The 25,353-nt window shown below is 33.6% G+C and overlaps 1 protein-coding gene across 1 annotated transcript; it reads left to right on the forward strand.

Annotated features, from left to right (window-relative positions):
- Positions 1 to 1,232: 1,232 nt before the first annotated feature.
- On the forward strand, positions 1,233 to 25,171 carry LOC127839931 (uncharacterized). Its single transcript, XM_052368324.1, has 6 exons — positions 1,233 to 1,247; positions 4,867 to 4,933; positions 15,638 to 15,704; positions 15,822 to 15,984; positions 21,914 to 22,014; positions 25,150 to 25,171. The coding sequence occupies exons 1-6, from the start codon at positions 1,233 to 1,235 to the stop codon at positions 25,169 to 25,171; spliced, it is 435 nt and encodes a 144-aa protein (XP_052224284.1).
- The last annotated feature ends 182 nt before the right edge of the window (positions 25,172 to 25,353 follow it).

Below are 25,353 nucleotides of genomic sequence, written 5' to 3' on the forward strand. Positions count from 1 at the left end.
AAATCTCTTGAGATCGCTCCTGACTGTGATTTTTATCCTGCTCTTCTGTGTCAGCGTTTCCTGCTGGTGTCAAAATCTGGAGCCCTTTACCTTAAAAACATATTGTCTTATGAACTGAGCTTCCATCATCATGCCCTCTTTAAAGCCAATAACGTTCTTCGTACAGCAAACAAGCCTCAGATTGCTCCTCAGGCCAGTTGAGAGTATGCTGCAGACACATCAAGTGCGGCTGTGATAAACTGTATTCCTAAAACAGAGTGATTCGTTCTTGAAGGTGGCACTTCGCAGCATCGTTGACAGTGGAAAAGGGCGACTCATATAACGCAATAGCCGAGTCGTATGCATATTCACAGTATGGTATTACGGACAAGCGACGTTGGGTTTCGATGGCTACGAAAACGGTCATTATAACAAAGACAACACACACCAGAGACCATGAAACACGTAAATCCTATCGTAAGTTTCAGCAAAGAAATAGAATGCTCATCTTAAAAGGAAGACATTTTGTCTCGTGACAAAAACATGATTGCTCTGATCAGCACAGCTCTGACTTAAATAGGATGTTATGTTATTCTGTCTTTAAGGGATGCCGACGTTGATATTGCTAAAGCTACAGTGGAACGATCCCGTCGTAGCACCACAACGTTGGTGGGCGAGGATACAGATTGATCATCTTGATCCTTCATTCCTCCGAAAGGGACAATAAGACAATCTACTTCCGATTTGACGTAAATAAATAGTCAAAGGAACACAAAGTGTTTTACATTAATCTTTTGAAAGAACTCGTGCTTATTAAGGCTGTAATTTAATTTCAATGATTTTCAGCATCTAGAAAAAGTTATGTGCTAGCTCATTCTCCATTCCAAATTAGTCTCAAGGGAACATATCAAATCTTTGCAAATGCTTAATGGGGGTTCTGTTTGGTGGCAAGTCCAATGATTCCTTAGAATCTCTGTGTCGTTACATGTTTACAACGAAAGCGGCTACTACCGAAACATTCGTCACTCATAAGCGACTTCCCCCAACACCACATGTAAAATTATTCCATAGCCAACGCGTATACATGTACTATCAAATCATGGTATAAATGGAGATGTCAATTACTATGAAACCAATCGAATTGGAAACGAAACAGGACGATATATTCAAATCATACAAAAACAAAATGCTGCATGGGAAGAACTTTAGAAAATCATCCGTTGTAACTGCTTTGTAGAATGTAAATCCTCTCGATGAAGCTGCAGCCGGTATGAAGTTCCTTGCTCTGCTGTATCCAGCCTTTGCAAAACTGAAAACTGTGACACTTCAATCAATTTACAATAAGTGGGTACTGAGAAGGAGGAGGACGAAACCAACAATTTAACACACTGAGATAAATGTTATGGACAAATGTGATTGTGTATTAAGTGATAGTCGACAGCTAAATATCATAGATTAGATTTTAGGATTGCTTAGTGATATCTACAATGCAAAAAAAGTGATCATTGTCTCCTCAACTATGGCGTTTTACGTAACAACCATAACGTTTGAGTAACAAGTTATGGACTTGTGGTCCTTCGTACTGTATTGTTGCCCATTTATTACGCCATGTTGAATGCATGTGTAACTTACACTTTGTCTAATGATCTAAATGTGTTCTTTGCCCACTGAAACCGGTGTATATACACCACATTCATCAAATTTGAGTGTATCGTTACATAGTTATGATCATTAGTAGGTTTCGGTGGCCAGCTTGGTGGCCATTTTGGACGCCATATTGGATTTGTGTGTAATATAATAAACTTAAACAATGTCTGATGATCTAAATGTGTTCTTTGCCCCCCCCCCCTTGCAACCTATGTATATACACCAAAGTCATCACGTTTGAGTGTAAAGAAACATAATTATGATCATTAATAGGTTTTTGCGGCCATCTTGGCGGCCATTTCAGACGCCATGTTGGATTTGTGTGTACTATATTAAACGTAAACAATGTCTGATGATCTTTCTGTGTTCTTTGCCCCTTGAAATCTAGGTATAGACACCTATTGTGTCAAATTGGATTGGATAGTTACATAGCTAAGATTAATGATAGGTCTAGGCGGCCATCTTGGCGGCCATCTTGAAAAAAACACTTTCCGGAGGTCCGATTGTGGTAAACTTGTGATACGTTATAAAGGACCTTCAACCCTACCAGGAGCAGTTAAAATAGCTTTTGTAGCAATGGTTTTGTGGTTGATGGTGTATTATTCATATATTGACCCTACTTATATTGTATTTTGAAAAGCTACCAATAATAAATTGTGATGATATTCTGGATATGCCTCAATTTTATAATCATAATTTTAAAATAAGCAATAGCTATATCTATATTAAATATATATATGAAAGAGGAATTAGGTTTGTTTTAGAGACATAAAGGTAAAAAGAAACTGTTTTATTTCCAAAGAATCTTTGGATACACAAGTTGGAACAAATGAAAACTTCCTAATGTAACAAGGATTAATTAACATAATAAAGAAATATATTGACAATTTTGAAGACCTGCCGAATTTTGACGAAAAAAAATTGAGGACCTATATAACCAACTTACATAACAAAAAAGTAACCAGCCCTAAAGAAGAAAAAACATATTTACAAAACATTAATTCAAAACAATGACATTCCAGATTGTAATTTTGTAATATTGACTGGAAAAAAGTACATGCACTTGCATCCAATCTAAATAATGAAACACATATCAAATGGCTCCAGTACATAATAATCCGCAGAATATTGGGAACAAAATCCTTTATTTTCAAAATGCAAATAGTTGCAAATAAACTATGAACATTCTGTAATTTGGAAGTTGAAAATATAATTCACGTGTTCTGGTACGGTCCATATACCCAAGAAATTACTAAATTTGTTGCTGATATTATTCGTATAAGTTTACCAAGCATAAATATTCACATAACATGTCAGGATCAAGAACTTGTTATTATTAATCCAAAATTGAACGATTTAAATATAGTATACCTAGAGCTTAAACGGTATATCTTTCATTGTCAAAGAAAAAACAGTATCCCTTCAAAGTACGGACTTGTAAACAGTATAAAACACACTGTTGAAATTCACAAAAATACAATTAAATCAGATGAAGAATTGAAAATCTGGACCCTTGTTAAAATATTTACGGACATCTCATAAAATGACATTACTAATTTTAACACATAATATACAGTTTATCAAATACGAAATGTTTTTTTAAACTCTGCATTATCAGTTTTCTTATACAATGCACTTCAGCACTTACTACTTAATTTTCTTATGTGCAATAGGTTTATAATAAATGATTTACATACTTATATTCAACATTGATTAAGTTTGTATTGTACAAACAAGTGTGGTTTTTTTATGTAAAATACTTAAACTATAAGGCAATTATCATTTTTTATAACTGCATTTTTAATGCACGACAATTATATTTATGTACCAATCAAATAGCTATACATCAAATACGCTGTTTATGAAAGTCATTATACTTTATGAAAAGCTTTGTATGAATGTATATAATATTCTACGTATGTTTGTAAAATGCTACGAGGTGAATACAATTTTGCACTGGAAAATAATAAAATAGCAATGTCTTTGATTAAACGATGTACTCTTGGCATTTTGCAGTTAATGGTTCCTACCGCAAACAAGGTACGTACTAAATAGTATTGTGTTACTTGTTTGTATAGCAAGTAGAACTGTACCCACAATTAAAATGCACTACTAGCTTAAAATACACACATTTACTTTTCAATCAGTAATATTTATTCGCCTAAATGTGCTCCCTTATGAATGTACACGCTTATACTAGATTTCTGTGTTCAATATTACTAAAACTACCGAAGTCACACAAGTCTGAATTATACAGTTTTAGTGCCTTTGAAGCTGCATGTGCAATTAAAATAAATATATATTACTTTCTATACGCTACAAATGCAGTTTGTTCAAATGCAGCATGAAAACATCAATGCTTTTTGAAACTACTTATATAGCGACATTCCAAACGTCAGAACAAAAATATGTATTCAGCATCTCCTAGCATAAACAGTTATTGAGAAGACAACTGTTAAAACGATCATATACTTAACGGCAGAGGAGTATGTTTGCCTCGGTCAAAACGCCTGTCTAATATTAACAATTATATAGATATTTCATTGACAGTTGAAAACATTTAAATTGTTTACGCATTAGCCTGGGTATTTCTTTTAATATTCATTTTAAAGTTATTTTGCACAACCTTCTGCGAACTAGTTTGCATATCAATGACGGTGATACATGTATATCAATTTGAAACCATAAAACCTCACCAAATGTAGATTGTTTGTTTAAAAAAGTAATTGATAGTAATACATGTCAAACAAAAAACCTCTATATACGGCTAATAAACGTTTTCTGTTTCAATATGATTACTAGTACTCTTATTTCATGTCAGTTCCGTCGTTCGTTTAGCTTCTGCAATTATTGTCATTCCGCGAAAACGATTTGATTTCTTGACATAAAATTAACCGTTTTTACATTTTGTTTTTAGAAGAATATTTCTAAAAGGGTACTTAAATAATTAACGTTTTGAGAACATCATACTCACGTAATATTTAATAGATGACACTACAAGTAAAATTCACCTTAATGTCCTTAGTTATATAAATTAAAATATAGCGTTTTAATACATTTAATGTTCGCCTCCATCGTTAATTATTATTATTGAAACACCGAACGAAAGCGGCTAAAAAGATAACCAGTACAACTACAAAACGGTCATTTAATATAAATAAAACAGATACTTGCGAGTATTCGTCACTACCTTACCAAGTATACGTATCATAATTGGCCTCCATCAAATTGTGTTTACAGGACCTTGCAACGATTAAGGAGGTTATACAGATAATGAAGGCGCGTCCAGTTCGAGGCACTATAGTTGGTAATATGATTTGTGGTGTTTAATCTTTATTTAATAGTTATATGTATATGCTACAGTAACATTTTGCACTATAAATATAATTTAAGACAGGTAAAACATGATATGGGATTTATTGATAATCATTACACAAAAGTCTAGTTAATAACATGAGTTTAACAAGAATCATGTGTTATATCCCGAAAATATATTGTCTTGTGGCCAATGAAACGTTTTAATAGCATTCTCTTTTTTACAGATTTATAAAACAAGGTTATCATGACTAATTTTACAATTGCAATAGCATTAACAAAAAATACTTGGGTTTATAAATATACATACAGGAATCATGTTTTTTAACAAAATATATGTATGCATATTGTCATAGGAATTTATGAAATAAACCGAAATCATGAGATCCTCAGACAGAGTATTGTTATTACAATGACAAACGTAACGGTGTAATTACACTAAAAAAATACTTACCACAACTTTTACACAACTGAGACTCATGTCTCATATTAAACGACTCATGGCTATAAACCATGAATAGCAAAGATCATGCGTCATTAAATAGTAATAAATAGGTTACAATGTTAGCGTACAATATAAGTTACAATTTAAGATGCAATTAAGACTGTTTAACGAAAACAAATGTGTTTTGTGTATATAGCTCACACACATTTAAGCTTCCAGATTGGACAAGTAAGGTTCCTGTATTGAAAGCCACGTGTGATGCACGGTGATGATCTGATCAAATTCCATTTTTAACAAAACACATGAGAAATATTATCCTTAAAATATATATTGTTAATTCGTCATTGGCACCTTCCAAGGAGTCAAATAAATGTTTTAGTTTTCGCTTTATGGTATTCTACGTTGTAACAAAAAATATCCAGTTACACTTACGGGGTGATGAAAAATACATTTGTTAAAACAGCCTGGTTTCCTTGCTAATTGGCACAAATCAACATGGTATTGTGGCGTAGTTCTGAAACTTTTCACTCATACACTTATGATCTGGCAAATATAAAATTTTCGCGTAATCCACTTTGTCATATTAAAAGTTAAAAAAAAAATGTTTGTTTGCACTATTGTCAATTGTCAAAGGCATAACAACAAATCTGCAGAACGAATCAGAAAGAGATTTGGGTGTCATGCGATGGTTGACCATTAACATCCACCACAAACGCAAACAACATCAATTGATTATAACATTATAAAAGGGCAACACATAATTGGGATTACTCATTTATCGTTTTGACGGTTGCTGAAAATATCAACGTTTCATACTATTAATAAAGTTCCAACAATTTAATGTATTGTCTAAAAGCAATCCGTTATTCCATCATAAACAAAATTGATACATGTAAATGATAATACATTTAATATAAAGAAGTAAGTAAGAAGTAAGATTTTTTTTTCAAACACAAATTATTAACATTTAAATTGATTCAAAAAACGCACATTTAAACATGACTTTCACTCTTGACACTTTACAATCTATCGTTTCATTATGGTACAGAAACGTAATTCTGCGTTGATTTTGTTTTAACCCAGCAAACAATCTATATGGGACCCATATGGGTCCCATGTGGGCACCTATATGGGCCCCATGTGGGCAGCCAACATGGGTCTCAGATGGGGAGTGCAACCGGGCTCCACATGGGTCCCATCTGGGCTGCCCCATGAAAGTATATGGGGCAGCCAAGATGGGACCCATATGGAGCCCGGTTGCACTACCCATCTGGGTCCCATGTTGGCAGCCCACATGGGGCCCATATAGGTGCCCACATGGGACCCATATAGGTCCAACATGGGCATCCCTTTTACTCAATATGAGCTACATACAGGCAGCCCTTTTACTCAATATGGGCTATATACGGTAAGCCCTTTTACTCAATATGGGCTACATACGGCAGCATTGTACTAAATATGGGCTACAAACTGGTAGCATAGTATTCAATATGGGTACACAGAGCCTGTAAAATTTTGGACAACGCATTAATGGAAATTCAGGTTATGTTAGAAATAATATGTTGGCTGCAAACATAAAATACTGTGTGTTCAAATTGAACATCAGACAAAAGATTCTTGTTCATGTACTTCCAATTTCATTTTTTTTTTAATGTTTTATCTATTTCTTCTCGTTGGAACAGAGTGATATCAAAGGGTTTAAGAGCTAAATAGCATTATCCTGCAAGAAATATAAGGTTTTTGTTAAAAGACTTAAAAATTTATTAAAGTACTCTCAACTTTTATTCACATAAAGTATTACACACATATACATGGATACATACATACATAGCAGGAGGATCTCACGTTAACTATTCTACCAGAAAATTCTAAAATAATATGGTGATTCCTAATTTTTTGAATGTAACATCAGCAAAAATATTTTACATGAAGTTGCTAAGCGAAACATGTTTCTATCTAATGTTATATCCGCATGGAGAAATGTGACTCATAATCTATAAACCCAAACCAACAGTAAAACTATTTTATGGAACAATAAAGACATAACTTCAAACAATAAGACGTTTTTTACAGAACATTATATACGTCGACCAGATATACGACTATAGAATTAAGGACTTCTATTATTTTGATATTAAATATATATTACATATACAGAATACCTTCAAGTATTTTCCTGATGTACTACACATTACTCAAAAGCATACCCATGCATATAAAATCTTTAACCAATACAAACAACACACCATGCACTCAAAGAACATTCGTAGAAAACATACTTGCACGACTAAACAAAATATTTTATAAACTACAAATGAAAAAAACCCTGCAGAAAAATCCAAAACCAGGGCTAGCGCTGGCCCAAAATATCTTTGAGCCACCCAGACAGAGCTACAAATAAGCTTTTTGGGGTAATTGGGTAATACCCTTCAAAGTAAGAATGAATTGGGTAATGGAAAACGTGATTGGGTATCCAAAAGTATGATGCCCGCTCATATAAAAAATAATTGGGTATTTGTACCAAAACAAACAAGTGAATTGGGTATTTGCAATAAAACGTGAATTTAGCTTCTCATAACCGTACCTACATAAAGTCACTGTTATGTATTCAATCGCAGTATAGGTTGTTCCATCTTTCTGCTATCAGATTCAACAATCTGAAGACAAGGGAATTTCTCAACCCACTCATCGAATGTGTTTCTACTTGTTTTTGTTTCAATAATATGGGCCAGTACTTTTGTTTTAGAAACCCAACACACCCCATCATAGGGGTTTGGAACGGTATTGTGGTAGTATAATATAGTGTATTTTGACCGAAAATGCCCATAACAAAATTCATTATAGTCATCAACTATGCCCTTTGCAATTGTTTTATATTTAGATTGATTTACCACGACAAAGGAATCTAAATGTTTTTGTATTTTTTTGCGAAACTTTTCGTCTGCCTCGAGACGCCATTTTGTTTGACTCGCATGTGTTATCATCTAAACGATTGGTAAATACGTTACCAGATAAAAACAAGCGCTTGTCGATTAAGACTCGATTCAAAACGGCCAAAACAAAACGGGAATTTTCATTACGCATAGAAGGCGGCTCGAATTGGGTATCGGCGATTTGTTTTGCGTACCGGTACGCACAGATTTTGAAAAAATTGCGTATCCACCTATTTTTTATTGCGTATTTACGCAAATACGCAGCTTATCTGTAGCTCTGCATCCAGATCTAAGGGAAAGGCCGGGGGCATGCCCCCCCCCCCCCCAAAAAAAAATAAATAATTTTGGATCCTAGATTGTCTGTGGTGCGTTTTGGGCCTATTGCCAAGCAGTTTTCGTTTGTTTCAAATTACAATATATACAGTATACTATAGATTGTTCATATTTCTTTTCATGACAACAAGCACATGTCACATATCATAATATGCATCACATCACAATTTTCATGGTAATAGAGATATTTTCATACAACACATTTTTTAACAACATGATAATTGGCATGTAAAATATAAGCATACATTTCATTCACAACATGCATTGCAAACAAATCCTGCTATATACAGAGAACAAAGTCATGACATGTATCATTATTATTTCATTATTATTCTGCGCTGTTTTTTACCAGCCCATAGTTTGTAGATCACTTTAAAGTCAACATCTTTGCAGTCTTTTCCTTCAATTAAGATTTTCATGAGATGTTCCAAATTTTTTACAGTCAACCAATTTCTTAGATCAGTTTTGATTACATTCTGCCTACTGAACCCTCGTTCACAATCAACTGTAGACACTGGGGATACTAACAACCTTTAATTAAACTTTAATTGCAATTAAACCGCGCGTGTTTTTCACGGTTTCCTTTGATTAAAATACGCCGCTGTTAGTTTGCATAGTGTGTGAGTAAAACGATCAAATTAGTTAATTATCACCTTTTCATTTCAATCCAAAATCGACAGAAAGTTGTAACATCAACGACATAGAACTAATTATTTAATTATCACTCTTTAATTTAGATCGATAGTCAGCTTGGAAATAATTAATTAATTGTCACGCTTATTTTCATTTTTAATCTTATAATACGACATTTGCGACCGGCCGCTATTTTGTTTGCAGACGACAATATTAACTGTGTATTCAAAGCTCCACCCATTTTTACGTTTGATTCAACGTCATTTCATGTGTAAGCGAGCTCAGTTTTGATTGGCCAGCTACCATGTGCACTTCAATAATAAATAAAAAACTCAAATAAATGGCAAATCCTTTTTCGAGAACAAGTCCATATTATTATCTTTGATATCTTCTTACATTCTAGTGTTTTTCGTAATTGCACATGATATATATATATATATATATATATATATATATATATATATATATATATATATATATATATATATATATATATGTCTTTTAAAACCTTCAAAAACCGGAATGCTGTTTCTTCTTTTGCAAAGGAATATATACCATTTCATTTCCAGATAAAAAAGATTGTATGCTTTCTTAGAAGATGAGCTTTAAAGGAATGGTTTAGGATCAATGGAGAAAAAACTGTCAATTACATTTACAACATTGCTTAATATATTTGATAAAAAAGCTTGAACTATGCAGCAGTCCTAGAAAAGATGGATCATAGCTTCATCACCAAGATGCTCTTCAAACTAATTCATTTGCTCAAATGTTCCAATTGGAAGACTGATGTTCTCCGGCAGTTGCATTGGCTCGTCATCAGTAGCTGACCTAGCCAAGAGTCGCTGCAGCATCCGCTTCATTTCCCAGTTCTCGTCTCTTATTGTTCCCAACATCGTTAAAATCTGTGTAACTGCATCTGAAGACAGAGTAAAAAAATCTGTACCTAAAATTATGTTGACAATAATATATATCACAGCTGGGTTGGATACAATTATATCGGATGTGTGCCGATATAACGGCGGCGGGCCCGATTTGTCCCAACAGCTGTTGTACGGCTAGGGCTGATTATAGCAACTTGCACCTTTATACCCGTCAACGTCAATTTGTTTCTTTTATTAGTAGAAGTATGTATTATTATAGATCACTAAATGACGGTGTATTTTATATTTATTAAGTTGGATTATCTGTTTACATCAATTATTTATGTAATTAACCATCAGGCATTTTATAAACAGTAATTCCAAAACTGAAATTATTTTAAAGTTAAAGTTTCAAGCACAAAATTAGTTACTTTGTCCTATGAACTGTCTTTGGGAAGGCTCTTCAGCTGGACTTAATGGGAGTGACCGGCCTCTGTCATGCACTGCTGGACATTCCTTGTAAAGACGATGTTGGCAAACGAGGCGGTGGTGAATATTTTATTTTCTGATATAAATTTGTACAATAAACGTTACGAATTTAATTATTTCTTAATACACAGACTTTTTTAATATTCTGCAAATTTGTGTTTAAATAATCATTAAAATTTGTCCACAGGCAGACAACCTTCGCTCGCATGCAAGTAATCAAAGACCTATAAAAAAAACATTATATTATACGTCTTTGATGTAATACGTTTAAATTAATATTATCAATGTATGAGATAAGTAAGATTCTCATGCATAAGCATCATTACTAATTTAGTGTTCCATTTTTTCAGACATGCGCCTGACTGCTATAAATAGTTTGTATTGAATTTTAGGCAGAATCAAGTTAATTAAGCAGTTTAACTAAGAGATTGATCTATGGCGACAAACGAACGTAACGAATAAAGAAATCTAATAATTTGCAATTCAAATTACTAAACACACAGGCAATCATTGAAGTAACAGATAAATAAATAATGCGTGATCAGCAATATATATCTGATTTCAAAAGAAATATATAATTACGTGTATAATATCACAATTTAACAAATTACCGTTTCGAGTGTTTTTGTTTTGAATGTTTTCGCGAGGCGGAATTAACATCTGCGCATGCGCATATTATTTAAATACTTTATTTTTCTGCGCGATTATTTAAATTAAACTTATCTCTTGAAAATAACTTCATATTAATCATAGTACATACATTATTTATAACAAAGCCATATCAAAAACAGAATTTTCAAAAAATGTGCGCCCGATAGCTGATTTTGTCCTTTGTTGGGCGGCCCAAATGGGACCCTTATGGGTCCCATATGGGCTGCATATTATTTGCTTATGCATTGCTATTATATTTTTGGGTAAACTATTAGCAGTTGAGATCAAGTTTGTCATACATACGTTTTAAGAAATTAGTTTTTAATCAAATACATACAAGTTTATATCTTTTTCCTGATAGCGCAATAATATGGGACCTTTATGGACCCCTAAGGGCATTCACATATGGGCTAACCCATAAAGGTCCCAAATGACTCCCATTTTGGCTTACCCATATGGGTTTGCCCAGAAACAGCCCGGTAGCTGATTTTGTCCTTTGTTGGGCGGCCAAAATGGGACCCATATGGGACCTATATGGACTGCATATTATTTGCTTATGCATTGATTTTCTATTTTTGGGTAATAATATGGGACCTATATGGGACCCTTATCGGCATTCCCACATGGGCAAGCCCATATAGCTCGCAAATGAATCCCATATGGGACCCGTATGGGACCCATATGGGCAGCATATTATTTGCTTATGCATTGATTTTCTATTTTTGGGTAGAATATTAGCAGTTTAGATCAAGTTAGTCCTACATACGTTTTAAGAAATGAGTTTTTAATCAAATAAATACAAGTTTACATATTTTTCCCGATAGCGCAATAATATGGGACCGATATGGGACCCTTGTGGGCATTCCCATATGGGCTAGCCCATATTGGTCCCAAATGACTCCCATATGGGCTTACCCATATGGGTTTGCCCAGAAACAACCCATATGGGACCCATATGTGCATGTTTGCTGGGAACTGAACACCTTTACATTATTGTATGGGATTGCAACTCGCACTGGTGACACACAGCAGCTTCTCCTAAATTATCACATCTTAGTCTCTTGAGAAAACTAGAATACCGTGTTCTTGACGAAGCTTCTAAACAAGATACGCTGCCATCCATTTTTGGATAGAAACTAGTGCAACACTCAATAGCCGACGGTAGTATAAAGCCCATTTCATAGACATTTTATCCATTTTGCCGACGACAACCGTTTTGATCGACTAGCAAAATAACGCTGGATCCTGATATTTGAAAATTTCCAACGTGCCTATAAAAAGGAATAAGATGCTCCTATTTCAATAAACGGGAATACTCCATAAACATTATCAAGAGAGGATTGTTTGTTTAAACGCGCACGTCGTTTTTCAAGGTGGGAGACCTATTGTCCATACAATACAGGACAATGTTTACAACGCGACTTTAAACATAAACATGATTAAAGCCGGGATCATCGCCGTGGAAAAGCTTTCGAGGTCTGAACAAGTTGATTTCATTCTTGACCTCGTACTTAGCCCAACCAACTATGCCGAATAATTATAGGAATTCGGCTTGATTCATTTATAAATTTAGCGATTAAAAGCAAGTCACAATGGTCGGAATCGAACCCCAAACGGCCTTAGGATCCACGTTAAAAAAGTGTTATTCAAATTTAGTTACACTCGTGAACATGTACAGTTAAGCCATAGATCTTTGAATATGTGCTTAACAACTTGTTTCTATAGTTATAGTATATGTAGTTAAATATTCTTGTTTTTCAATTTGATGAACACTATGCACTTTGTGTAAACTATCGCATCTTAATGCAGTAGTTTGTATACTTTACAAAAAAACACTGCCAAATGGAACCATACCACAACCATGACTAAGAGTATAATTGAGTTATGTCCTTCATGAAGCCTTTTTCGAGGAAAATAACACACGCAACTTATCAGATTTATGTTAATAACACAATTTTATGAACACGTTATAAATATATATAACCTTAATTGTGTAACGAACGCGGTGACTGATTCCATGGAAATCGACGTAATATTCTGCATGTAAAAATTGAATGCCGTTATTTACGTATGTGTTCATGCCGTTAATATAAATAGCTGCAAATGAGTAAATTGTTGTTACCTACATGTGTGTGTGTATAAAAGGTTTTGAAAATAAATTGAGCTCATGTTTAATAACTCGGATCTTTTTAAAAACGTTATTATTCATACTTTATGACTCAGCGCAGAGGTATCAAGTGTATTTATTTGGGTAAAATGAGTTCTTGTACATCTACACTTAACATAAGGCATCACTATCTGCATGACGAACACACATTATACCACGAAGGCCATGTGTAACACAACTTTCAGTATTGCACATTGGTCTAATAAATGTCCTCTAGTCGTTTATGAAGAAACTCAAGATTATCGGTGAACATAAATGTCTCATTTTCTCGCATCAATGTTTCACGAAAACACAGTAAAAATAGTTTCTAGGCTCGTACGCTTATAATTTTCAGTTTCGCATATGTATGGTTAAATTCTTTGAGTAAATTACCTTGAATTCGTTAACGTCTCAACTTGATAATAAATTATAATGTTTCGATGAATAAAAAAAACTTAAAAAAGAACATAGTACATAGTATAGAAAATTAACACTATTGTCAAAACATAAACTTAAAACACGTAATCGTTAATGACTAATCACAGTTTGATAATGCTAAATTATTCAACATTACAAACCCGAAACGATTGAATAATTTTGATTGGTTCTGTTGTTTTCTTGAAAATGTGTAACCACGTGTAGATTACTTACAACAGCCATAATTCGCATTGTGCAGTATCTTTCAGGGCGGTTTTTGGGTATTATAAAAAAAACGCATTCTACTTGTGTATAGTTCTTAAGTCCTTTGATATTCCTATATAGAATATTTATATTTTTATATACACTTTTACTTTTGGTGGATGCATCCTTGGCCCTTTTCACTATTCGACATCGCCTTCCCAATTAAACGGCTGTCGCTCGTCGTCATTTATCGCGGGTCCAAAGATTGAACCATCGCAGCGTTTTCATTGCTTTCGTTTCGGCGTGATCTCGAATTCTGATCATCGTAATTGGTACTCGTTACCCACGTGTCCGGTTTACTTCTCTGCATTTCTCTGATTATACCCAAATTATACTTCGAAACCAATACTATTCGACTGAAACTTATTTTCGTGGATTTTTTGGTGCGTCCGCAACCATTAATCAAATGTTTAACGAACTTTAACTTGCACAGTCTTAAGGCCCGGTCACACAACGATTATTTATGGCTTAATCACGGCCACAACTCGTCAGAAATTAATATCCCGCGAAGCAGACGATGTTGTTCGCGTTGATGTCGAGCTAAGGTCAATGTTAAGACGTGACAGGACGTGGGGAAAACTCGCAACGGCTTTGGATGCAGAAACAAGTTTTGAACTGCTCAACACTTTATACCGCAGTAACCACGGGTAATACACGTGGTAATGACGTGCAATACGCGTGAATCACACGTGATTATTCGTGTTCTGGCAGTGATTAAAACTTTGGAAGACGCAGTAAGACGCGAACGTTTAGCGGGCTGTCACGGGTAGAGCACGGTCATCGGACGGGTGTTTCGGTATCAAGGGAAATGGCGTGTTTTTTTGCGGCTTATCACTGACAAGAACTGACGCCTCTAGCCTTACACATGGCTGGAAGTGGTTAGACGTGCTTAAGCATTGTTTCAGATGTGGAACATGAATTTAACGTTGACCGCGCACAGCGTAATGGATCCGCAATGTACGAGTTTATTCTGCTCATGAAGCTGAATTATTTTCGCGGAGCCGGCATTAATAGAAATAATCCTACCAAATTAACTTTCTGAATTACAACTGCAATTGCTAAAACTATAAATCTTAACTTTAACGACATAATATCTTTGTTTTGACAAAAGCAATGATTGTTTATTCATTCAGTTTATTACACTAAATGGTATTAAAAAAATCAACGATTCTGCGTTTAATTTATATGAAATAATTGTCCCTCACGTACAAACATCATTAGGCTAAACAAGTTGACGATCTCTTTAAGCTTGACATGAAGGTTAATATATCTAACTAGCTAGCTAGGTAAATTTTGTATTTGTAAAACTGTTAGAACAAACTGTGCTTACGTTTTTGACATAACTTCAATAACCTCAATATCCGAGAGTATTATACATAAAATGACTCAGGGTCAGTTTTTAAAAGTTCACTAAAACTTGAATTTACCATTCAAATTAAAAGACGAAGACAAATCATAGATTAAGCACCAAATAATATGGTAGTTAAACTATGTTCAAATATGTGTGCAATTCTTGTTCCTTCAGACAAGGCAGTGTATGACCATTGGAAGCCTCATCCTGACGTCTCCTCTAACCCAGCGCAGAAACACAGGTTCTTTTTTAAAAACATTTTGTTTCTGAAAACATACATTTTACAGTTTTACAAATACACATGAAGATTCACGAATTTTTGCTCTAAGAAATGTAACTGAACGAAAAATGGTTTCAGAGCATTATGTTTTGGAGAGAAGAAAGAGAAGAAAGGTGGTCAAGGTTCAGTTGAGTCTACTGAGTCCCAGAACAGGTTCTTGCCATACTGGAATTACTTGTATTTGTGGGCTTGCATGATGCGTAAACATGAGTTGGCGGAAATACTCTTGCGAAAAGTGGAGGTAAAAAAGTTTACATTCCTGTTTCTAAACAATTGCTTCTAAACTGTGTTCATTATATAGCACTTAAATACGGAATAATACACTAGTCAACTGTTCCCAGCGTGCGTTTAAATCAAGTGGTTTCCGTTATAACGTATAACAGAAGAGTGAGAAGCGAAATAGCGGAACCACTAGACTGATACACAGCGTTATATTAGTATTAATTACACTCGTTCGAATGCTTCAATATTCTTCAATTTCATAAATAGGTATTTTAATACATCACTTATTTCTAATAATAAGTCAGGCTAGTAAGTATTGCTTGTCCAATCACCAGGAAACTTCAAGAGAACATTTGTTCAAGTGATACCTCGGCCGAGTTCGAAACTGGGTCACATTGGGTCAGAAACAATGTAACTTAGTCAAATTAAAAACAAAAACTAGTGAACACTCTAGAAGCCACAATAATCTTCCAGACTTCGTGAAACTTAAGGAAAACGTTTTCACAATTATATATTTGCCTAGTTTAAAACTGAGTCACGTGGGTTTCGAAAACTACGTAACCAGTCAAAATTAAAGGAAAACATTTTTAACACTCTAGAGCCCAACTGTCTAGCCCAATGTGTATGAAACTTAATCAGAGCATTGGTCCTATAGATATAATGCTTTACCTCAAAACTTGGTCACTTGGGGTCAAAGACTAGGTGGATAGATGTAATTGAAGAAAAAGCATGTGACAATACAATTACACACATTAAGGAATAGCAATAAAAAATAGAAAAAAAAACAATGCAATAGACATATCTGTCGAAATTAATTAACGAGACAGTATCAATATACATAATTATATATCGTTCGACTAATAGATCAAAGCAAACAAATACATGTTCTGACTAAACTTTTATGTTAACAAACTGTTCCAAATTGTTTCTTAAAGTTTATATTTGATCTTTATTGAAAGCAATTATCTCCTCAATTTTTAGCCTATTCTGAAGATACGTGTTAAACGGTTAAATATTGGGAATGTTGTTCTGATACTTTTTTATAACATATAAAATTTTGCCGACAATATGAAAAAGTTGACAATCTGTGATATTTTGGAATGACCAATTGAAACGTTACGAAAGCTTATATGTTTATAATCAAAATTTGAAATGCTCGGCAAATTCGATATACACTTTTAAAGTGTTCAAAACCTGTTTAATTATAGGATATCCCTAAAACATATGCATATTTGAATCTACTGATGCTGAATAAAACGCACAAATTGGAATGTGTTCAACCACACTGCAGTAAATAGTTTTTGTTAGGAATAATTTGCTTAATATATTTATACTGAAAAATTCTTATTTTTGTATCATGGGTCAGAATGAACGGGTGAGTAAACAGTTTATATGTTTCAAATTCTTTATCAAAACATAATTACCATTTTGGATTTGCCGTGATAAGATTGATTTGCTTCGTCAGTACGACTTTTTGGTATACTAATTTGCAGATTTTTAGTTGACTCTGTATCAGATGAAAGTAAATTTGCAGGTGGTTGATAACTTATGTCTTGAGTTTTCAGCTTTTCTTTCCAATCTTGTGGCACACTTTTTATAAGACAATAGTATCTCAGAAAATAACTGTTATCTAACCCGTACAAGTTTTGTAATTGATCAAAACTATAAAATTGCCTCGTTCTATAGTCATGTATTTGTTCTACATGATTTTTTTTATAAACGAGTTGTTCCAAATTATTTCTTTTCCGATAGCTTTGATGTAATTTTGTGCGTAGACCTTATTCAAGACCTTTCTAGAATTTTAGTGTGTTTATATCGTCAGGTTTAATGTTATTTTGTTTAATGAAATAATTTCCATTGCTTTCCAGAAGAATACTGTATACTTTCGTTATTTTTTATTCCTGTTGGTGTATAAATCGTTTAACCCAAGAAGCTTTGAAACCATTCATAGAGCTTTCTATATCAATCATTTTCAAACCGCCATTTTTATATTCTTGTATAATTTGATCACATTTAATCCTGTCGTTCCATACAAATGTGAACATAGTTGTTTTTAAAGTTTTTAGTTTAACTGTCATCTGGTCCTTCTAAAACTGTCAATGGGTATATTCGTTTTGTCAATGCAAAAGTTTTGATAACTGTGATTTTTCCTATAAGTGAACGATTGCATTTTTTCCATTTATGTTAACAGTGTTCAAATTCCTGATTCTTTGTACAAGTATTGTGTTCAGCCGTTACATTTGTATTGTTGTATATTATTATCTCAAGTGTTGTCGCGCTTTTACAGTCTCAATGATTTTTTTAATGTGGACATTTTTTTATTTTCTCCTTATAAATGCACATAGTTTCATTACTGAGCATTAATTGTTATTCAATTTTAAACCTGATTTAGTTGTGATTTTGTCAAGGGTCATAATTAAATATTCAAATGACTTTTGACTGCCGTCAAGCAGAAAACAGGCATCATCAGAAATAATGTTTGTTTGAGTTCGATATTGTCTATGTAAATTCCTTTTTTTATCATGTCTTATACAATTCGCTAGTAATTCAGTACATATGAAAAACAGATAGGGCGAAAAGTGGCAGGCGTGCCTCACTCCCTTTTTGATGTCGAAGAAATGAGAGAAATACCCATTATTAATAACACAAGATTTTGCATTACTATAAAACAGTTTCACCCACTTTATTAGAGATTGACTGAACCCCATGCGATCTTAACATTTTTTATAAATACAACTATGGTCTAAACTTTCAAAGGCTTTTTAAAAATCAGAGACAAAGATCATTCCTGTTTCATCGGCATCGCTTATTTTATCAATGACTTAATTCATCTATATATCTCCCTTTATGAATCCCGTTTGTTCGTAGTTATACGTTTTTTATGAAAAGGTTTATTTCTATTAGCTACAGATTTACTTGCTATTTCAAAGTCAACATTTAACAAAGAGACTGGTCGCCAATTATAACAAATGAAATATCTTTAGTGAAATAAGACCTTGAGTTTGAAGTTCGGTTAAAATTTCTGTTTCAAATGAATTATTTATTGAACTGATTAAGTATTGTTTTATGTCGGTCCAAACAAGTTTATACAATTCTGTTGTTAATCCATCTGAGCCTGGGTTTGTGTTATTTTGTTATGTCTTTCAATGCTTGAGAGCATTCATATTCGAACAAATGGTCGGGGTATTTGTCTCCATCATCGTTTGATAATTTTACAATATCTTGAAGAAATATGTGATGGTTTTCTTGGTCCAAATTTGCATCAATAAATCAATCATTAAATATACTTATATACACAATGAAATGAATATTTGCTATATATCATTCAGTTTATTTAGCGTTATATAGAAATCAATCAATCTATGAAAATTAATAAAATCATTAAACTATTTCTGTCACATCATACAACCTCCGTGCGCGAATGAGTGAGAAGATCGATAACGTGTCAGTGTGATTTAGCTACTCGTTGATTGCAGACGCTTTTGCTAGCTTTACAATTTTATTCTTAAAAACGGGGCTTGTATCATGGTTTTATTTTGGTCACATTTATTAATAATAATACATATATTATGGGTGATGAAGTAGAAATTCAGTCTTTAAAAATTACAAATTGTCTACTTGAATACCAAGTTGAAAATATTTGCTCTGCGTGAAGTGCTCACCAGTCACCATATGTCAATCAAATTCCATTAGTTAAATATTGAGTTTATGTTATATCTGCTTTTTATGTGTCTACCTGTTTTGCATTTTTTTTTGTCTGGGTTTGAATTGTAATGTATTAAAATCACCTCCCATTAAAAAAACACTCTAAACGTCACATTTGTGTCCAATCTTCACGAACTTTGTCAGAATATTTGTTCAAAGATATCTCAGTGGAGTTTGAACTGGTCCACGTGTTATCAAATACAGTACTAGGTGAGTATTTACAATAATGAAACTTGCTGATAATATATGTTCTAATGATAATTGGTCGAGTTCAAAATACTTCGTGAAACATCGAGCGTGAGAGCTGATCAAAACAGTAAATTCTGGTCTCAGATAAATGACCTTAAGTCTTTGGCCTTATTGGTAAGATGATATTTCATTAATAATTGTTTAAACAACAAACAGATTCTTTATATTTTTCATTACAAGAAACCAGTTTTTATTATAAGAGACGTTGAGCGCATTCTTGAGATACGTTTTAACATCCTTAACGTAACATAATGTGACTTCTGATTCAGTAGTACGTTCTTTAAAATGTAACATTAAATTAAAGTATTTTTTTACAATTGCACAAGTGCAACCATCACCCATCAGTCTTGCTATGATCACAGGTACATCTTGATTCACTTACAACTTTAGTTATAATTGCAGCAAATGTTTCAAGGCACATGATCAAATGGCTAAACATCTTTTGAAATTCTTCTCAAATTTGAAACTTTCACAAATATCTGAAGTTCTGTGTCTGATTTATGAAAAACACTTATTGCATGTGGGTGCGTGTGAGGGTCGGGAACGAACAGACTGCTTTGGTTTCACCCTGCAAAAAAGTCCCCGCATGCATTTTGCATGTTCCGAGATTTATCATTGTATGATTGTCTCCATTACAAACTACGAAATAACGATCGATTTAAATTTAGGTTTATGTTTCATCTTTTGTGTCCATTTTTCGTTCATGTTTGCCCGTATACGGTAAACATAATGAATAATGATAATGTAGGCAATCGCACTGATTGTCATTAAGTTATAAACTCATAAAATGTATATATATATATATATATATATATATATATATATATATATATATATATATATATATATATATATATATATATATATATATATATATATATATATATATATATATATATATCTGATAAGATTGTACTGTTGATTGAGAGTGTAACCGCAGGGGGATTATATCGTTGCGAGTCGTTTGAATTTGTTTTGGTTGCTCTAATAACGTTTTGTTTAACTGTATACAAGGTGCAGGATCAACGGGGTTTTTAGGGGTTTACACACGGGCTAGGCAGAATGTAAACACACCGTAAAGAACTTTATTTCTAAACAAGAGTTCGGAATAAAATACATCGTTTAAGCTTTGCAAACATATAAACGATAGTTGGTGAATACTGGCTTGAGAACGCTAATTTTGACTTTGGATGGACTTTCAATACCCATTTTATGTTTGGTATTAGCTTACTTTTATGATAAACTTAATTGTAAGAAAACAGGCCAATTTGTTTATTATATTATCAAGTTAAATTGATTTAGGAATTGTGCTAGAAACAACCATTGATTAAGCTTCTACGCGAAAACATACCAATTGTTGATTTATAACTATACATCAATTGCGATTAAAAGCATTTTCGTAGGTGTCTTCTTCAATATAATCGTCAATCCATCTGTGATTTCGACCTCTAATAAATCGTTATACACTGTGTAAAAATTCAGTTCAATTAAATGCAACCACTATGGGACCTTAATGCCACTGAGACTTGACAAACATTTGTTTACTATTCCGTGTGTCAAGTGGTATATCAGCAACTGAAAGCAACAAATATAAAAACTATCGTTCACATGTATATCACTCGGTATTTTATCACGCTGTTATTCTTTTTGGACTAAACATACAATCATTTACCCAGCTGGACAAAAGTTGTGTTATTCACAAATATAAGTATGTCGTATTTTTTTTTCTGTGTGGTAAATTTAAATATATATTGTGTATATCTTTGCAAATTACATGGAATTCATATTACCAAGTGGTTGTTTGGTTAGCAATTTCTACAAGGGGAATTTTCGTATTGGTATCGAAAACTGAATCATTTTTAAATTAACATGTCGTTTAGATTAGCTTCCCCCGCTATATTAATATTTTACATAATATAGTAAATGGATATTAACTGCTTATGCATATTGTGTTGGAAGAAATTGACCTCACATTTCAGTTTTATTGTTTTCAGAATCCGATCGCCATGGCTCTGATAACATATAATTTGTTGAAGGCTGTGGAACGACAAACAGACGACAAAGTGCTAAAGACTGATCTTCAGAAATACATAAAGTATGAATATATACTTCTGAAGACATATACAGAAGACTTATACTTCTTAATATAAAAAGTATCTAAAAAAAGATAATAGCATTTCTGAGTGAGAGGGACTGGGAGAGGAGGAGGGGAAGGCGGAGGGGGAAAGGGAGGGGCAGGGGAGGGGCAGGGGGAGAGGGAGGGGGAGGGGAGGGGGAAGGGAGAGAGGGAGGGAGAGAGGCATATATATATATATATATATATGTGTGTGTGTGTGTGCGTGCGTGCGTGCGTGTGCGTGTGTGTGTGTGTGTGTGTGTGTGCGTGGTGCGTGCGTGTGTGTGTGTGTGTGTGTGTGTGTGTGTGTGTGTGTGTGTGTGTGTGTGTGTGTGTGTGTGTGTGTGTGTGTGTGTGTGTGTGTGTGTGTGTGTGTGTGTGTGTGTGTGTGTGTGTGTGTGTGTGTGTGTGTGTGTGTGTGTGTGTGTGTGTGTGTGTGTGTGTGTGTGTGTGTGTGTGTGTGTGTGAGTTTGTAAAACCTACCAACCGGGGAAAATCGTATGAATACACACCAACAAACCGCGGAACACCTACCAACCGGGGAATTCCCCGGTTGGTTTTAGGCGCAAATCTCTAATCTACGTGTATAAAATACCAAACTGTCAATTTAAATTAGAAATCCAACGCCTTCCCCGATTAGCGGGTTTGTGGCATGCACAAAATATACACAAATCTTGACCAAATTACAATCGAGTGTGTATCCAGGCATATAACAGTTCCCCGGTTGCGCTGTTTAAAAATCATACACTCGGTATTTATATCATTTAGTGAAAGTAAGTTGGAAAAATGGAGTTTCGAGCGAACAAACGCATTAAACTAAGGTAAGTTTTTTAATTATGTTTTCAACTTACAATTACTATTAAAAAGCGTTTTTATGTAAACGTTAAAGTAATACTGGAAGACGAATTCTAAAGATCGATTTATATAAATATCATTTGATTACAAAGCTTGTTTTACGGTACATATTTCACGAATATATTTTATAAATAAACGTTAAACAAAGTAGAGCTCTAGGCAGTTTTTCGTTAGTTATATATATATATATATATATATATATATATATATATATATATATATATATATATATATTGGAGCTATCCTACTCACCCCGGCGTCGGCGTTAGCGTGAGCGTTGGAATGTTAAAGTTTGCGTACCACCTCAAATATTGTCTATGTCCCTTGACATATTGCTTTTATATTTAGCATACTTCTTTACCAACATGACCCCAATCTATAAACAAGAGCAGACAACTGTAACAAGCATTTTGTAAGAATTATGCCCCTTTTTCCACTTAAAGTATGCATATTATTGATAAATTTTTGTTAAAGTTTACGTACCACCGCAAATACTTTCTATGTCCCTTGACATATTGCTTTTATATTTTGCATACTTCTTTACCAACATAACCCCAATCGATAAACAATAGCAGACAACTGTAACAAGCATTTTGTAAGAATTATGGCCCCTTTTCCACTTAGATAATGCATATTATTGATAAATCTTTATTAAAGTTTGCGTACCACCTAAAATATTTTCTTTGCCCCTTGACATAAGGTTTCATATTTTGCATACTTCTTAACCAACATGACCCCAATCTATAAACAAGAGCAGACAACTGTAAAAAGCATTTTGTAAGAAGTATGGCCCCTTTTTTCACTTAGAATATGCATATTATTGGTTATTCTATGTTAAAGTTTGCGTACTACCTTAATATTTTCTTTGTCCCTTGACATATTGCTTTCATATTTTGCATACTTCTTTACCAACATGACCCCAATCTATAAACAAGAGCAGACTACTGTAAACAACATTTTGTAAGAATTATGGCCCCCTTTTCCACTTAGAATATGCATATTATTAATAATTCTTTGTTAAAGTTTGCGTACCACCTCAAATATTTTAATTGTTCCTTGACGTGCTGCTTTCATATTTTGCATACTTCTTGACCAACATGACCCCAATCTATAAACAAGAGCAGACAACTGTAACAAGCATTTTGTAAAAATTATGGCCCTTTTTCCACTTAGAAACTTTGACTATTTTGTTAAATTTTGTGTTTACATCGACTTTACTTCTAAAGTATCAAGGCTATTGCTTTCAAACTTCAAATACTTTCTTACTATCATGAGGGTACTGCACCTGGCAAGTTGAATTTTACCTTGACCTTTGGACCTTGAATCTGAAGGTCAAATTAATAAATTTTGATTAAATTGCCATAACTTCTTTATTTAGGATCAGATTTGATTCATACTTTGACAAAACAACACTTACCCCCCCCCAAAAAAAATGTTTTTGTTGTCCTTATTTTTTTAACATGTTAAAAAAAGCATTTTTTTTCTTAAGACCGTCTAACCTACCGACCCAAGCTATTGCTATCAAACTTGAAATACAATCTTATTAGTTTGTTTTATGTCTTTACAAATGTTCAATACATATGTTTTGTGGAAACCTGAACTCAAAATCGTCTATAATGTACCACTTCTTTAAAACATAAGCGATCAATATGTTTGGTTTAAGCTTATTTATTACGACATAGTAACATATTCACAAGTTACATGACATTGGCATTGGATCAATATGTTTCAATTATGGTCCTCTTCCAGTTAGAATATGACTATAGTACCTTGACCTTATTGAATATGAACAATTTCCCCATGGTGGCTTACTTTATACTGTCAAGCACTTGAATAGTCGAGCGCGCTGTCTTCTGACAGCTCTTGTTGTTTTTCTCATCGACATTTCCATTTTTACATTTAGTAGCCAAAAGGGTCCAAGTACCCTTGATCTCGCAAGAACGTACTGTTAGAATTACGTTGATCCACCAGGTTTTGAAGTAAAAACCGTCAATGATGTCATAGGTACAAATATTTTTGTATATGGTTATGTTTAAAGTCGTTTAGAAATTATAAAAGAACATCGTAGCCCCTTTCCATTAAAAAGAAGAAAACAAACATGGACTATTGGGTTACTTAATACTGGGAAGAAGTATGGAAGTAGCATAAAGATTTATTGATTATTTATGAATAAAACACTATTGGCGCCTATATCTAGCCTTCAATTATATGACCAAAATGATTATTAATATAAATTGTCTAAAAATATAAATATTTCAGACGAAGGAGTCTTGGCCACTGAGCCTTTAAAAAAAGGAGACTTTCTTCTCGAATACAAAGGGGCTCTGATAACACGAGTAAAACATGCACGGCAATTAGAAAAGGAGTATGAAAAGGGGGGGGTTAAGGCAGCTTCATTTACTTTTTTAAATACAGAGACAAATCTTGCTGGTAACTACAAATTATCTTTACTTTGCACATCAA

The sequence above is a fragment of the Dreissena polymorpha genome, chromosome 7 (genome assembly GCF_020536995.1).
Source record: "Dreissena polymorpha isolate Duluth1 chromosome 7, UMN_Dpol_1.0, whole genome shotgun sequence".
In the NCBI taxonomy this organism is placed as follows: Eukaryota; Metazoa; Mollusca; class Bivalvia; order Myida; family Dreissenidae; genus Dreissena; species Dreissena polymorpha.